This window comes from Furipterus horrens, unplaced genomic scaffold, assembly GCF_987537825.1.
Source record: "Furipterus horrens unplaced genomic scaffold, mFurHor1.1.pri manual_scaffold_1, whole genome shotgun sequence".
Classification (NCBI taxonomy): Eukaryota; Metazoa; Chordata; class Mammalia; order Chiroptera; family Furipteridae; genus Furipterus; species Furipterus horrens.
The window spans coordinates 31,180,087-31,198,008 of NW_028327171.1; the positions used below are offsets into that span (position 1 = coordinate 31,180,087).

A 17,922-nucleotide genomic window follows, 5' to 3' on the forward strand; every position below is an offset into this window, starting at 1 on the left:
TACTTCTGCCCTAGCACGTATCGCTTTTCCCTTGTCCATCTAAATACCTCATCAACAGCAGTCTCCCCCAGGAAGGGACTGTGTTTTGTCTCAGTCCCTGGAAAAGAGCTTGGCATTTAGTATGTGCTAGTGGTAGGCAGACTAATGTTCCCCAGAGATGTCTAATGTTCTATCCCTGGAATGTGTGACATGTTATCTTGCACAGAAAAGGGGATTTCACAGTTGTGATAAATAAACAACTGAAATGGAGAGGTTATCCTGGATGATTTGGGTGAGTCCAATGTAATCACAAGGGAGCTGACTTTGAAGTTGGAGGACCAGGGCCTCAAACCAAAAAAGCTGTAAGTAGCAAGGAGACATTCTCCACCAGAGCTTCAGAAAGTAGAGCTCTACTAAAGCTTTCATTTTAGCCCAGAACACAAAATAATTTTGTATGGTTTCAAGCCAAGTCTGTGGTGATTTGTCAATGTAGCAATAGAAACTAATACAGTCTCTCTCTGTCTCTCTCTGTCTCTCCCTCTCTTTCCTCACACACAGACACACATATAAATATATATATATATATAAAAGACTTGGTATTAAATCATATCAAGTTCAAATAATCCACAGATATTAGACTCCTACTCAAGCACAATAAAGACACAAAGATAATATTCAGATAGAACAAGACAAACACAGAAAAAAATAAATAAAACAGAAAGAGCAGCTTTGCAAGTGCAAGCGTTGCCACTGTGAGTCATGGTGCAGAATTAACTCAGGCAAGTTAGGGAAACTGAGTCAAAATGAGGACAGTGAAAAACCCATCCCAAGGGGACTAGCAAGCAGTTCTAGGGCTAGACTTCTTAGGTTCTAATTTTAGCTCTGTACCTCCCTGTCAATTTATTCTATATGGATATTTATCTAATTGAATATCTCATATAATCTACAATGATATTTATTATAATTCATCAAGTATCTTGCAGAAATAATTATACTTGATGCACATAGGGTAACTCCTCCATCTATCAACATTTATAACTAATTTAAAGAGACCTAATCAATTATTAAACAGGATTACTAAGTCTTCTAATCCCAAGAATATACAAGGTGGAGCAAAAGTAGTTTACAGTTGTACATATAGAAAATAATACAATAATTAATAAATAATACAAAAATAAAGTTGGTGTTTTATGTACTCACAAGTTTTGCCCTATCTTGTATATTTGTAAATTAAATCAAGTTTCTTTGTCAAGAATTTTTTATTAAAGAACTTATTCTGGTTCTTAATCATTACTGAATTATTTTTACTTAAAATATTCCAGAAGTTCTTCAGAAAATGTTTATTCAGGACTTCTGTCCAAGATGGAGGTCTAGACAGACATGTTATGTCTCCCTCCACAACTAAGAAGGAATGCAGCTACCTCAAAACTAGAGATAACCAGAAGTTCCAAAAATCGAGCTGCATGGAAGTCCAACAAACAAAGATATAAAAAAGAAATACTTATCCAGACAGGTAGGAGGGGTGGAGCTGGGGCAGAGAGGATGCAGTGTGGTGGTGGTGGCGGTGGCAGCAGTGGCAAAAGGGGCAGGCCAGAAGAAAGTACAGTCACTCATTTTAAAAAGTCAGGAGGGACACCTGGGGAGCATTCCCAGCTCCTCACCATACCACACAGCTCACAGTCCCAACACGAGGGAAAATAAAGCCTCGTTGCTTTTGACTATGCAAACCAGTGGGGTTTGGGGCAGAGGAAGAAACTGCCAGTCTCTCAGCAGAGTCTGCTTGTTTAAAGGGCCCCCATGGTCCTAGAACATCCACATACCCACCTACTCTGGGAACGACAGCCAGGGCAACAGCTAGAGAGGTGCCAGTCCTATACAGAAGTGGGAGAAGTGTCTGGAAAAGGGGCAAGGGCTGAGTAGCAGCATTGTTCCCTCTCAGACCCCTCCTCCACATACAGCGTCACAACATGGTGAAATAGGTAGCCCTGTACTAACAAATACCTAAGGCTGTGCCCCTTATAATATAAACAGGAGCAACAGCTCTACTGAAGATGCAGAGGCAAACAAACACAGGAGTCTGTCAAGATGAGGAGACAGAGAAGTATGGCCCAAAAGAGGGAACAGATCAAGGTTCCAGTGGGAGAACTAAGAGATGAGGAGATAGCCAATGTAACAGATGAGGAGATAGCCAACCTAACAGACAGAGTATTCAAAACACTGGTGATAAAGATGCTCACAGGCTTGTCAGATATGCTTGAGTATGGCAAATGCATAAGGGAAGAAGTGAAGGCTATGCTAATGAAATAAAGGAAAATCCACACAAAACCAATGGTGAAGAGAAAGAAACTGGGGTTCAAATCAATGATTTGGAACATAAGGAAGAAAAAAAAAGTCAACCAGTACAGAATGAGGAAACAAGAATTGAAAAAAATGAGGAGAGGCTTAGCAACCTCTAGGACAACTTTAAACATGCCAACATGTGAATAATGGGGGTGCCAGAAGGAGAAGAGGAAGGGCAAGAAATTGAAAACTTATGTGAAAAAGTAATGGAGGAAAACTTCCCAAATTTGGTGAAGGAAATAGACATACAAGTCCAGGAAGCACAGAGAGGCCCAAATAAGCTAGACCTAAAGAGGACGACACCAAGACACATCATAATTAAAATGCCAAAGATGAAAGATAAAGAGACAATCTTAAAAGCAGCAAGAGAAAAGTGAATAGTTACCTACAAAGGGGTACCTATAAGACTATCAGCTGATTTCTCAAAAGAAACTTTGCAGGCAAGTAGTATTCAATGTGATGAAAAGCAAAGACCTATTATACAACCAAGATTACCCTATCCAGCAAACCTATCATTTAGAATGGAAGGGCAGATGAAGTACTTCCCAAACAAGGTAAAGCTAAAGGAGTTCATCATCACCAAGCCATTATTATATGAAATATTAAAGGGACTTACTTAAGAAAAAGAAGATCAAAACTATGAACACTAAAATGACAACAAACAACTATCAACAACTGAATCTAAAAATTAAAAACAAAACCCAACTAAGCAAACCAGAATAGGAACAGAATCATAGCTATAGGAATCATTTGGAGGGTTATCAGCTGGGAGAGGGGAGGGGGAGAAATGGGGAAATGGTGCAGGGATTAAGAAGCATAACCAGTTGGTACAAAATAGACAGAGGGAAGTTAAGAATAATATAGGAAAGGGTGAAGCCAAAGAACTTATATGAACAACCCATGGACATGAACTAAGGAGGGTGGGATTGCTGGAGGGAAGGGGGTTACTGGGCAGAGGGGAGCAAAGAAGAAAAAAAAATGTAACTACTGTAACAACAATATCAATAAAATATACTTAAACAAATTTATCCGTAGAAAAATATGTTTTACAAGAACCAAAACTTGCAAATAGATTTCAATGTGTTCTAAATATAAAGAGAATTAATCTACTATTTCTGAATGTTACAGCCATAGATTAGACATAGCTAGATAATTTTCAAACACTAATGTTACTTAGGATAGTCTTGCTCTTATTGTCCAAAATCCTGTCTTGCTTAGTATGGACATTGTTCTAAAATACAAAAATTAATTTCATGTCAGAATAATAATCAGGGGCATAGCTGAGTATAGATTAATAATAACTCAACAGTATTGATGGACTATAATTCTCTCAGAATCATTTTCCACTGTGTTGTTCAAATAATTAATATTGGCTTTAATATTTCATTGACATTTAGTCATATAAATTTATATATATATATATATATGTGTCCCCGTCGTTGGCAGCCGTCCGTCTCGAGAGACGATGGTGTAGCTTCTTAAGAGTCTATCTGCACCGCCGAGAATGGTTGTGCAGTCCGACTTGGGAGTGACACGGTATCTGTCTCCTCCCGTGTGGAATCGACATCTTGCGATGACGCTGGAGTGTCCTCTCCAGTGAAGCTGAAGCTACAGAGCCTGGGCAGGGTGATATGGAGGGTCTGCTGTTGCCCATGCAGCAGACCCCCCCCTCTCTTCGCAGCTGAAGGGTCCAAGGGAAAGACGGAGTCAATACAGCTTGGCTTCAGGTGCGCCGCAGGAGTTGCCGGTGTTGACTACAACGTCAAACCGCCTTAGGGACTCCGGCTCCGGATTTTCTGTCGGGGTTTACTCCCTTAGCCTTTCCCCTGAAGAGGTATGCCGCAAGGCAGCGGAGGTTTTTTGGAGTCAGAGTTTTCCTTCTCTGATGTGCCCTGACTGGAAGATCGAAGCAGCGACACTTAGCTCGCAGGCCGACGCTCAATCCACTGAGCCAAACCAGCCAGGGTTATATATGTGTGTATATATATATATATATAATAGATGAGCAATAACCTCTCTAGTCTATGACAGGTTACTTCTTGCTAATAGCAATTAAAATTAGAGATTTTTTTTTTATCAGAAAGTGTATATTTGTGAGTTTTTCTTCCTAGAAATCATGTCACGGTATGAGACCTCCCATTAGCTTTTCAACTTTCCCTGTACCAGCACATTCTATACCAGTGGTTTTCGCCTTGACCTTTGAAACATCTATGGTACTTTAGAAATTTTCCCAGGCCAATTCAGTTAGAATCTTTTTAATTTCCCACACATTTCTTTTGTATCATACCTTAACTTCTCTACTTGGTTCTAAGCTCAATGCTAATCTTAAAAGAGAAACCTTAGGTCTCAGCTTAATCAGTAATATTATGTGGCTTGGCTTTAAATCAAATAATTGTACTTCTCTTCCTTCTTAGTCTATATCCTTGTAACTGTGAAAAAATCCCTCATTAATTAAGTTTTATTAATCCAGTCCTTTGATAAATATCACTTAAATATCTACTTAATATTTGTGAATCCTGCGTTTTCTCCTTTTATATTCAAGTTGATTTTTGGAAAAGAATGAAGCCACAGTTCCGAAAGGACTATATTTAATATCAGTTTTTATAGAAATGTTTTCTTTATTCTTAGGAGGAAAAATACATAAATTGACAAACACCTAAGCTTAAAAATTACAATTAAATAAGTGTTGTTTTTAAAATGCTTTCTGCCAATTTTCATCTAAATTGTACTATTTTTTTTTACATCATGATAACTACACTAAGAACTCGTGATGGTTGTCCATACTCAGACTTACTAACTTACTGTTTAAAATGCAAATATTGAATTACTTACATATACTAGAACTAGATAACTTGAAACTCCAGTCACCCAGATCCTAGTTTTAAATTACTCAGGTTTTTCAGCTTAAATATGGGATGTTACTTCTCTGGTCCCTCACCTTTCTACCAAATGGGCCACTGTCAGCTCTGAAGTTCTGTCAGTTTAGTCTTGAATGTACTGAAATGCCCAGCCCATTATCTACAGATTCCAAAATAACAATTCAAACAAACTCAGGCAGATGTATCCAGAAGACTGACTAAAGAAATGACTTTCACCATATTTTCAGTCTAGTTCTCCTGAAGAATCTCTCCCTGCTTTCTGCCAGAGATAGGCAGAAGTATTTCACATAGGCATAATAAAATTATAACAAACAGCCATGACCAGGTATGGCTCCATTGGTTGGGCATCATCCTGAAAAATGAAAGGTCACTGGTTTGACTGCTGGTCATGGCATGTGCCTGGATTGCCAGTTCAGACCCTTAACAAAGTGCATAGGAGAGGCAACCGATCAATGTTTCTCTCTCACATCAATGTTTTTCTCCTTGTCTTTCTCCCTCACTTCCCTTCTCTCTAAAAATAAATAAAATCTTTATAAAAAAACTATAACAAATAAATAACTAGTAAATAAAGGAGTAAATAAAATCATCTTTACTTATTTCCTTCAAAGCTACTTTTAGTATAATATTAAGTGAGTAAAATGAAAAAAAGAAAGGAAGAAATTTAAAGTGTTTAGGTTTGTCCCCCCCAAAAGGAAATATTTTAAGTGTTTATAGTACTATAAATATCACACTTATAAATGGATAACTTCATAGATAAGATAGATTTATGAATATATATATGGATAAAGCATCTGTTTTCAGTGCAGTGTTTGAAGCCAAAACAAGATGATATACAGATTGGCAACACGTCCAAGTATAACTCAAAGTAGTTAGGGAAAAGAAATCATAATTTCCTAATAATAATATAAGAGTGAGGGAAAACTAGAAGACAGACTCAGTTGACTATGGAAATGAGACTTGTTTGATTTCATCAAATACATATTACTAATTCCTGCCATCCTGTAGGGGATGGATATAAAATGACAATAAAGAGAGAGATAGAATGAATATTATCATTAAGGGATTCTGAGATCAACTGTGCAGCAACTCAGGTCTCCAGGGGTAATCTAAGAAAATGGATAGTCTGCTTGCAGATAAGATAACAGGAACTGAAAACATTGGCTCTCCTGAATATACCTTTGTGTGTTAATGAGTCTATTTATTTAGCACTAAGCCTTTGGATAATCCACAAAAGCATAATCAGTGAATACTTAAAGGTAATTTTGTTTGACATGACATTTGCTGGCAGAATGCCTTGGCAACTTTTTTATCTTAAAGTCATATAATAAATCTTCCTTTAAAAGTATTTTCACCATTTGCTCAATACTTAGGTCAAGCAAGATCTTAGTCACAAATTAAAATCTTCTCTTGTGCTATCCATTTTTAAACTGTTATCATAGCTATTATTCTTTTCTTTTTTGTTCATTTTCAACAAAAATGAAAGAAGACATACAAGACTCAGATTTTCAGTGCATTCTGTCACTGACATTGAAAAACTCAAAATGTTTCCTAACACTATGAATTGTTCTGCAGAAATCTCATTGGTTTCCCAGTCCAAATTGGGCAATAAATCTAACCAGTGCCAACATTTTACTTCAGGTGCTTTCTTTTTTAGAACAAACGTTCAGTAAAGGAATTTTAAAATTTTGATTAAATTGATTTTTTTTGCCATTCTCATTACTCACACAACACTGAAAAAAAAAAAAAAAAAAAAAACAGAATTTTTCCTGGTCTTAAAAAAAATTCAAACTTTGTTTTTCAATGATCACAGTTCCTCTTTTATTTTACAAAGTAAATTTTAACACTTTACGTTTCTTTCTTTTTTGAGCTACTTAATATTTATACTAACAACCATTTTGAAGAACAAAGGAACTCTGGTTCAAGTATCACTGCAGAGTAGGGTTTTGTTGGGGGTTTTCCTGTTTCAAAGAGGCATACCTCTGAATAAAACATAACTACTGCCTTGCTGGGCCTTCAGGGAGTGGGAACAAACTTCACTGTTCTAAAAGAAGAAAGAGACAAAAAAAAAAGTTAAAGAAAAAGAAAAAGAAAAACTTAAGATAGAGACAGCGAATAGTAGGCAAAAAAGCAGAGACTACAACCAGGACCCTAAGCCTTGGACGGGCAGCAAGGTGGAGGCACCGAGGCAAAGCTGTCCAATTAAATCGGACAGCGGAAAAGAAGAATGCAGTAGCCTCAGGACAGAGTTTTCCTCATTTCCACAACGCAAAAACAAATACAAATCTCGTCTGGATGAATGCATCTTCAGTTTTAGTTCCTAGGAATGCCTATAAGTTTAACAACAGCAACTAAACCAAGGTAACACTACAAGATAACCAAACATAAAAGGCAACACATCGCCCTGAAGGATAATCCCCAGAATAGCAAATATTGGATATGCATCACCAAGGACTCCAGAAGTTGGAATTATTAGATAAGAATGTAAAATAATGAATATAGTATTAAACAGCTGAAAGTCAAAATCCCCAAAATGAGCAAACAATGAAAGACTATTCAAAATTGCCAAGCAGCTTTAAAATCTCTTAGAAAAAAAAACTATGTCAAAATTAAAAACTCAATGTATGAGTTATATAGAAAATGTACATACCCCTATTAAAAGCACCCTTTTTAAAGTTAAGAATATATATGATAAAGTTCTTTCTAAAATATGAAGGAAAAACCTGAACAAAGAATAGGAAACAAATGTATGCATTTTTTTCCTGAAAAACAGCTAAAAGAATGATTAAATGGGCAAATGCAGGATATGCTTTCTCAATATTTAAAGATGTTAAATATCAACTTCAGTAAAATTCCAATTATATACCAGTATGCCTTACTGATCCTAAAATTTACTGGGAAGGATAAAATGGCAGACAATAGTTAAAACTGAAAAAGAAAAACAAGAAGTATGAGTTGCCCTACCAGATATTAAAATACAGAGTAAAACTATGCTGTTTAAAAAAAGTAAATTAGTGTAGAAAAAGACAAGTAGACTAATAGAATAAATAAAGCATCCAGAAATAAATTGGTGTATACACAGTAATTCAAATGATGAAAATGATAGCATTTCAAGCCAGAGAAACAAACCACTCAAAAAATAATCCTGAATATTTATTTGTAGAAAACAAAAATTGTACACAAAAATAAATGACAAAGTTAAATACAAAAATATCTACAATATAAAAAGTATCAGCAGAAAATAAAACATAGTATTTTTATAAGAGGCATGGACAACATTCCTAAGCTAGATACACAATCCAGAGCCACAAAGAAAATCACTTCTTAGACTCAACTTTATAAAAATTATAAACATTTTAATGAGAAAAATGACATAAACAAAGGTAAGAATACATGTATGCTTGAAAGACATTTTCATCCTATATAATAAAAAGTAATCAAAATATTTTTTTAAGTCAGTAAGAGGAAGACAAAGTCTAGTTAATAAGATAGAGGGCATGATCAGATAATACACAAAAAGCAGGAAATGTAAATGGCCAAGAAATATTTGAAAAAAATTTTATCCTAATGCTTTGTCATCAGACTCACAAAAAGGTGAACAAATTATTGGTGTCTACTATTGATAAGAACTTGGGGGAATGAGGACCTTTATATACCTCTGATGAGTATTCCAATTAGTGCAACATTCCTGAGTTGAAGTCACCAATATTTATGAAAATTATTTAAGAGGTGCATTCTCACTGACACCATAGCATTACTTCTAGAAACTTATCACAAAGAAATTTACTTATGAAATGTTAATGGTGTGTGTGAGATAATTGGATTATAATGGAAAAAAATAGAAACAATATATTTTTTATATAAAGGTGATTAAATAAGTTATGGACATTCATATTATAAATTATTATGTAGCAGGTAAAAACTCATGTATATGTATATACTCACATAGGAAGATCTCTAGGAGAGATTATTTAGGGAAAAGCAAGTTGCAGAAAAATATGACTCATATTATACCAATAACTGGAAAACTAATAATAAATACTTTGCTCTATTTGTATACACACATAGAATGGAATATATATTAATACGTTATAAAACATGCTATAAAAATATAATACAATATATTAAATAGTAATAAAATGCTATGAGAAAATACACATTAACTGGTAATGATAGTTATTTGGGAGGAGAGGGACTGATCTGAAGGGGAAATTAGCAACAAGAATATTCCCTTTTTTACTACATGCTTCTTAACATGTGATTTTTATGGGAGGGCATTAATCCTTGTACTTAGGCAATTAATACAAAATGAAACTGACTGTTTCTGGGTAGAGGGAAGTTGAGAAGGAGGAAGATAGAGAAGGGAAAGGAGGACAAACAAGTGAGACGGAGGCACCAGCACAGAAGTCTGAGTGTATATTTTCCTTACCAACCTTGACTCTCCAACATAGAAACCAGGCTCTGGGCAAAACTGGAACCTCAAACAAAGGATTAAGTTCAAACTGATCTGTTTCTGGTAGTCAAGTCAGGATTAGTAGCCGAGGAAAGAAGGATTAAGAGCAAATAGAAAAGCCTAATCAGGTTCAGTAGATGGAAGATCAACCCTCAGCAGAGACAGTTCCCCTGGGCTTTGAAAATCCTTTTATTCTCCATGGTGATTCCTCCTTCAAATGACCAAATTGCTGGCTGCCATCAGGGCCTTGCTATCAGTGACTGCCATCTTCTGAGACAGTTTACATATCCCAAACAAAATGCAACTGGACATTATTTAGTAAACTACCAAATTCTGTAGGGATAAACTTATTGCTTAGTCATCACTGGAAAATGGTAATAAAGCAGTCTTCCAAAAGAGGACTGGTCTCAGATCAGTTTGGGAGAAAATTAGATATATGAGTAAATTGCTTTGCTCTAAAAATCCTCTAATTTAGCAACTCATTGACCAAAACATGGTTTACTCAAAGGCTGTTTTAGAAAAAGAATGTTTACTTTCATTCCCCCTGTTCTTGAATTTATCCCCCAGTCCTATAAAATATCCAAAATAATTATATGGCAATAAAGCAGAGGTTTAACCTGGTAGAAGAAAACTCTGTTTTTTGTTGTGAAGACATAAAGACTGAGATTATTATGCATTTGTCAAAGTGAAATGGATTTAGACTGATGTGAAAGAAAGCATGACAGGCTTTATTACAATGTAATGGTTTTGGACTCAAAGCAAAAATAAAATGATAAAAGTGTTTTGGAAGAGGTCAGGTAGTCTTAACATTGATAACACTGGGGAACACAATTTTTGTTGGGTTAGACCTGACACTTGTTTTTGACTAATTTTTGGCCTCTGAATTCAAAAATGATGCCAGTTTTTCTCTATCATGTCAACTTTTTAAGGCACAGGATACCCTCCCTTTGTCCCCCAAATCATACAAAGTGTACATACAAAGGAAAATAAAGAAAAAACTTACCTGAATATACTGTTTATTTAGAGTTATTTTATTCATATAAAGGCTATATATTGTTACTATAAGTCAAATTGTGTAGAAGTAATAAAGTTCTGCTACCAAACATCCATATTAAGGTATTTTATCTCTTCAAACGACAGGCTAGGAAATGCCAAAATGAGATACTTAGAACAGTCTCCTTCAGTTAGCAAAGCTTTAATAAATTGCTTCATGAGACCCAGTTCTATGTACAGAGGTGGGAATATAATGTTCTTTCTGTCTACAAGTGACTCATGTACAATGTTTGGATTAGCAGGTTTGAGGTCAGATCTTGGAGGCCAATTCAACTCCACCCAATGCTTCTCACAAGCTCTGTTGTCCCACATACACAGAAAACAGGGATACACAGAAAACTTGGTCCATGTTGTTGACCAAGAAGCAATCAGACCATTTGAAGGTCGACACAGATGATCCAATTATGCTTGGGATATTCCAACAGATCAATGACTCTCTTTATGTCTTCATATTCTTCACAAAAACAAACTGAATGGTCAGTTGGGACTGCACCAAATAAATTGCCATTGTGGAGGAGGACGCACTTCAAGCTCTGCTTTGAGCTATCAATGAACAGTCGCCATTCAATTGCGTTCTGCATTAGAATTCCCAATTCCTCCATTAAATCATGTATGTTATTGCAATACACAAAGCCACCATCACTTTGAAAGTACATACTGCAGAAATGCACTTTCTCTTGATCGAAAGTAGGATACCTTCGCTTCTTTTTCAAGCAAGTTTTTCTCGTGCAGTCTTGATGGTAGAAGTTCTGAAGCCTTTTTGGAGAGTCCCAAATCTCATGCCAAATCATTCAACTCATGCTGATCAAATCCCTTATGAACTGAGTCATCTTCAATTTCAAAATCTTCATTGTTGCTGTCACTTAGTTCTTCACCATACTCCTGTTTTTCAGGAGAGGGTAGTTTAATAAAAACTGGCACTGGGATTTCAGCTGAATGAGGCACTGGGCATATAGCTGATGGTAGGCTAGGATACTCTATTTTACACTTATTTTTCTTGTTATATCCTGATGTTTTCACTGTACAACAGTAAGAGTCACTTGAATGATCTCTGGGCTCTCACAAACCATAGGTATACCAAATGGCAATTTATCACGTGTTCCCTTCATCCACATCCATAAACCCTTGACACACTGCTTACACACCTTGTGAGGGGCCCAAGACTTATCTTGATCACCAAGTTTTACTTTAAAATATGCAAAATAGGCTTGCCTGACAAATGCACTGATGTTTGTCCTTTGATTGGGAATGATGAAACTGCCACAGATATTACAAAATGAATCAGGGTTGTTTAGGCACTTACAACGAGAAATAGCAGAGGTGGACACGATCTGAAGGAAAGGAAATGAGTAGGTATGTAAATAAAAAAATAGATTCTTCTAACTCCTTGCATGCAGGAAAGAACTCGGACTACACTTTGGAATATGATTCACAATATAGAGAAGCACACAACCACTCACCACACTGTCTCATCGGTAACTGTCGCTGGTCTCCAAAATCATCCCCCACCCTTCCCCACTCAAGGGAGGCTTGCTCTCAGCCAATAGGAGAGTATTAGTGCTTCCCTTAATCCAGGCTCAATCCAGCCTAGAGTGGTCGCATTAAGATAATATGTACAGAAAAAACTTGATATGATAGAAAAAAACTAACTGCAGTTTTGAAATCAGCATGCCTATTTAAGTCTAAAACAGCTGAAAAATCAAACTCAACAGAAATCATGTTTAAAATTGTTCCCCTGTGTAATAAGTGCACACAATCAATTCTGACTCTCAAAACATTTTCTTCACTTGCTTTTAAAGTTATAAAACTTTTCAAAGAACTTTGCAATAATAAAATACCTGGTATTTATTTTATATTTATATTTAATAGAGGTTTGTTAATTTGACTACTAAACAAATTTATTAGTTCCTCAGAGATTATTGAGGACCTACTATATGTATGCACAATAAAAAAAAAGACATACATAGTTCCTCACTTCACAAATTCTATCAGTTAGTTGATGGTTGCACTATTTCCTATATCATTTAACATGTGCTTAATATGCACTAATATTTGTGAGGTCCTGGGAAACACAAAAATGAATTCAACAAAATATCTGCTGTCAAACACTCAATCTAGTGAAAGATACAATGTACATATACAACCTTGAGTATACAAGTTAGATTGTCTTAAATGCAATAATGGAAGTTAGAACAAAGTGCTAAAACATCTCAAAAGATTAAATAATGAAATTTGAGTAGGACATCCAAAAAAGGTTTTCACTCTGACTTTCTTTGGTGCTTGAGATTCACAGTAATGTGTCTGCACTCCAAGATGTCAACAAATGATCTTTGAACAAACACTGCAAGGTGCCAAGCACTGTGACAGCATACAAGGTAAAAAGATCCTGACCTTGTTTATGAAAGCAAATAACAATTTGAGTACATGACACAGACTCTAATAAGGGACACACAGATGCAACAGATGCAGAGAAACACCTAGTGTGCATGAAGGACTCAAAAAAGTCTGAAACTTCCTGGATAAATAGAACTTTGCCCATTGATCATGGAGAAGAGGGGTTGAGGATAGAAGGCAGAGCACCCTGCAAAGCCCTGAGGCTGCACAGCAAATGCAGACAGGAGTCTGATGTGGCAGGAGCATTGACTGAATGGAAGAGGAAAGCAGGAAAGGGCTTTGTATAAAAGTTCAAAAATTTTAGAATTGATATTTAGACCAAGGGCAAAGCTGAGAGGTTGAAGAATTTTTCTTAATGGAGGACAGATTGAAGTCAGACCAGTCTGAAAGTGGGGAGACGTGTTAGGAAAACTTCTTAGTATTTCAGGCAAAAGAAGATGAGATTTGGAATTTAAGCAGTGGCAGTTGAGAGGGTATAAACAACAGGAATTGGCAGTTGATTGGTGAAGTTTAAAGAAAAAGAAGAGGATTTATGTGATAAGTACACAGTAAAATATGCTCATTTGGCAGAACTTTTGGGTGGGGTGAGATTAGGAGTTTAAGATGAATTTCTGGTTTTTATATATCACTTTAGAATAAAACAAAATGTCAGATTCACTGAGTCTCGGAAGCTGTCCCCTGTAAGCCTATTGTCCACCCATCTCTTCACAGCCAGTTGTCTTGAAATTTATCACATTAACTGGATCTAAACGTCAGGCATCATGTAAAATGAAAACTTTACAGAGGAACAAATGACAAGATTCTTAGACATTAAGAAGTTTTCCAGAGAATTCTGGCCAAGATGGAGGCCTAGACAATCTGAGTCTCTCTTCACAACTAAGAAGAAATACAGTTACCTCAAAACTAGAGACAACCAGAAGTTCCAGAAAGCAGAGCTGCATGAAAGTCCAGCAAACAAAGATTAAAAAAAAAAAAAACTCATCCAGACAGGTAGGAGGAGCAGAGCTGGGGTGGAGAGGATGTGGTGCGGTAGTGGCAGCAGTGACGGCAGCAGCAGCAGCAGGACCAAAGAAAGCACTGTCATGTGTTTTAAAAAGTCGGGAGGAACACCTGGGGAGCGCTCCCAGCACCAGACCAGACTGCAGAGCTCACGGTCCCAGCACTGGGGAAAATAAAGCCTCATTGTTTCTGACTGTGCAAACTAGTGGGGGTTGGGGTGGAGGAAGAAACATCTGGTCTCTCAGCAGTCCTAAGACATCCGCAGACCCACCCACTCTGGAAAGACAACCAGGGCAACAGCTACAGAGGACCAGTCCCATATAGAAATGGGAATAGTGCCTGGAAAAGGGGCGTGTGCTGAGCAAGCAGCATTGTTCCCTCTCAGATCCCTCCCTTACATACAGTGACACAACATGGTGAAACTGGTCACCTTATACAGAAGAATACCTAAGGCTCCACCCCTTACAATGTAAGAGGTAAAACAGTTCAACCTAAGACACAGGGGCAAACAAACACAGGAGCCTGTCAAGTTGAGTAGACAGAGAGATATGGCCCAAAAGAGGGAACTGATCAAGGTTCCAGTGGGAGAACTAAGTGATGAAGAGATAGCTAACCTAACAAACAAGGAGATAGCCAGCCTAACATATGCAGAGTTCAAAACACTGGTGATAAAGATCCTCACAGGCTTGACAGATATGCTTAAGTATGGCAAATGCATAAGGGAAGAAGTGAAGGCTATGCTAAATGAAACGAAGGAAAATCTATACAAACCAATGGTGAAGGAAAGAAAACTGGGGTTCAAATCAATGATTTGAAACATAAGAAAATAAAAAACAGTCAACCACTACAGAATGAGGAAACAAGAATTGAAAAAAATGAGGAGAGGCTTAGGAACCTCTGGGACAACTGTAAACATGCCAACATCTGAACCACAGGGGTGCCAGAAGAAGAGGAAGAACAAGAACTTGAAAGCTTATGTAAAAAAATAATGAAGGAAAACTCTCCAAATTTGGCAAAGGAAATAGACATACAAGTCGAGGAAGCACAGAGAGGCCCAAACAAGCTAGATCCAAAAAGGACCACACCAAGACACATCATAATTAAAATGTCAAAGGTTAAAGATAAAGAGAAAATCTTAAAAGCAGCAAGAGAAAAGCAGAGAGTTACTGACAAAGGGGTGCCTATAAGACTATCAGCTGATTTCTCAAAAGAAACTTTGCAGGCAAGAAGGGGCTAGCAAGAAGTATTCAAGGTGATGAAAAGCAAGGAATTACAACCAAGACTACTTTATCCAGCAAAGTTATTATTTAGAATGGAAGGGCAGATGAAGTGCTTCTCAGACAAGGTAAAGCTAAAGGAGTTCATCACTACCAAGCCATTATTATATAAAATGTCAAAGGGACTTACTTAAGAAAAAGAAGATCAAAACTATGAACACTAAAAGGACAACAAACTCACAACTATCAACAACTAAATCTAAAAAATAAAAACAAAATCCAACTAAGCAAACCAGAATAGTAACAGAATCATAGGGATGGGGATCATTTGGAGGGTTATCAGCTGGGAGGGGGAAGAGGGAGAAATGGGGAAATGGTGCAGGGATTAAGAAGCATAACCGGTTGGTACAAAATAGACAGCGGGAAGTTAAGAATAATATCGGAAAGGGTGCAGCCAAAGAACTTATATGCACGATCCATGGACATGAACTAAGGAGGGTGGAATTGCTGGTGGGAAGGGGGGTAGTGGGCAGAGGGGAGAAAAGGGAAAAAAATTGAGACTACTGTAACAACATAATCAATAAAATATACTTAAAAAAACAAGTTTTCCTGAGGGGAGATAAGTAGTAAATAATGTGGTCAGAATTCAGCAGGGACTATCTGGTTCCAGTGTGGTGGTTTTTCCTTCATATTTAAAATATCCCAACAATATCAAATAGAAATGACTCATACTTAATTGAAATGTTTTTAACATACCTGATATTCTTCAGATTAACTTTAATTTCTTACTATGTCTCTTCAATATCAGAGCAACATAGCTAATCGTCTGTGTCTTACCAAAGTAATATTTCTTCATCCGCATTCCTGTTTTTTTTTTTTTTTTCTGTTGAATTAGTGAGAACTTCTGAAACTCTTAAGATATGGCCTATTAGGAGCTCAATAATAATAATTAAATTTATAAGGACATGGTTGGGAAAAAAATTAATAAAATACTTCACCCTGCTAGTCAGAAGAATTGTGACATGACCATCGACATCTTTTCCAAATATATTAGATTTCCAAAGACACAGTAGTTAGTATATTTTAAAATCTAAACCATCTCTCAGAGTGATCCAGGATCAAAGATTGATTTTGATAGAGCTAAATGAATGCACAAAGTTACTTACTTTATCTTGGGAGAAGCTGAAAAGTTGTTTTCTTGCAGCAAAGAATTGGACAGCTATAACACTGGCTGAGTGACCCCAAAGGACTCCAGCTGGCTTAGAGACAACATAGGGGTTCCAAAGGCAAACTCTATTGTTAATGCCAGCAGTTGCTAATCAGGATCAGAAAAAAAAAAAAAAAGTTTTTTAATAACATGAATAACCCACATTTTCTTTTTGAAATCAATTGATCACATATCTGTAGATAAGTGCTTTCTGAGCACTAATGTACCCTGGCTTAAAGGACAAAAGTCTTGTCATTGTCTAATGGCCCAGGCAAATAGGGTATGAACTCTATCATATGAAAGAACTGAAACCAAGGAAGTAAGGGACAAGGGGTCTCATGAGGTGAAAGGACAATACAGCCCCATTTAGGAAGCAACCAGCTGCCCATCCAGGAAGGGACAAAACTCTGCTTTCTAGTCCTTGTATTTCTGCCCTCCAGTCAGTACAGCCTAGGGATATATTCATTACACATGTCCAAGTTATCCCAGGAGTAAGAAATAACTAAAACAATATTTCAAGTTTCCAAATGAATTAAAAAGTATAAGGAAACAAACTAATTTTTCACTGTCATGCAAATAATTGAGTATTTACGAGCAAACAAGAAGCACAAACATATTTTTGACCTGCTTTATTGAGAGAATAAGGTATTTTTGAACACAAATGGGCTGCACTGGGCGAGCAGGTCAGGAACAGAGAGCACACTGCTGCTTTGGGTCCGTGGAAACACCAGAAGAGCCTTCTTTGCTGTGCCCTCGTTTGGGGCTGGCTGGAATGGAACTTATTCACTCTTATTTTGTCAGCACTGTCCCAGGTACAAAGTGGTGATAGTGGAAAGGGGTTAAAATATCAATCAATCAATAAATCAATGAAATGGTTGATATTTGAGTTCTTCCAAAGTACATTCACCAACCCGCCCCCACCCAGCATTCTCTAGTAAATCTACAATACCCCTTGCAAGTTTAATGTTGGCATATTCCATAATTCATATTCAAGATATCTTTTACCATAGTTGTCAGCTATTATTGTTGGGAAATTTAAGGAATCAGCCCTCTCTCTAGCTAAGAGTCTACCAATATTCTTCATATGAGTGATAATTATTGAATGAGGGTTAATGAGACCCATTCTGTACATCACGTATGTTCATTCTCTGTAACTACCCTTATTAATTTTTTAATAGTACCTCACAGTTTTCACAATATTTGAACTATTATTATACATATCACATTATTCAGCTGGGGTTGATATTAATGCCTGAAATCCTTCATAGCTTATTTTCTCAGCTAAAATATATACTTTTACATCAAAAGAAAAACACTCCTTTAATAAACTAAAGCTAGAATAATCTAAAAAATTTTAAGATCATTGGTTGTATTCAGAAGGGTGAAAACATTCTATATTTCACA

At 36.6% G+C, this 17,922-nt stretch overlaps 1 protein-coding gene across 1 annotated transcript in view; it reads right to left on the reverse strand.

Annotated features, from left to right (window-relative positions):
• WDR49 (WD repeat domain 49) overlaps positions 1-17,922 on the reverse strand; it is a 131,510-nt gene that overhangs the window by 68,694 nt on the left and 44,894 nt on the right. Inside the window, exon 6 of the mRNA XM_090273497.1 lies at positions 16,478-16,626. Coding sequence (XP_090129623.1) covers positions 16,478-16,626 — 149 coding nt within the window. The remainder of the gene's footprint in view (positions 1-16,477; positions 16,627-17,922) is intronic.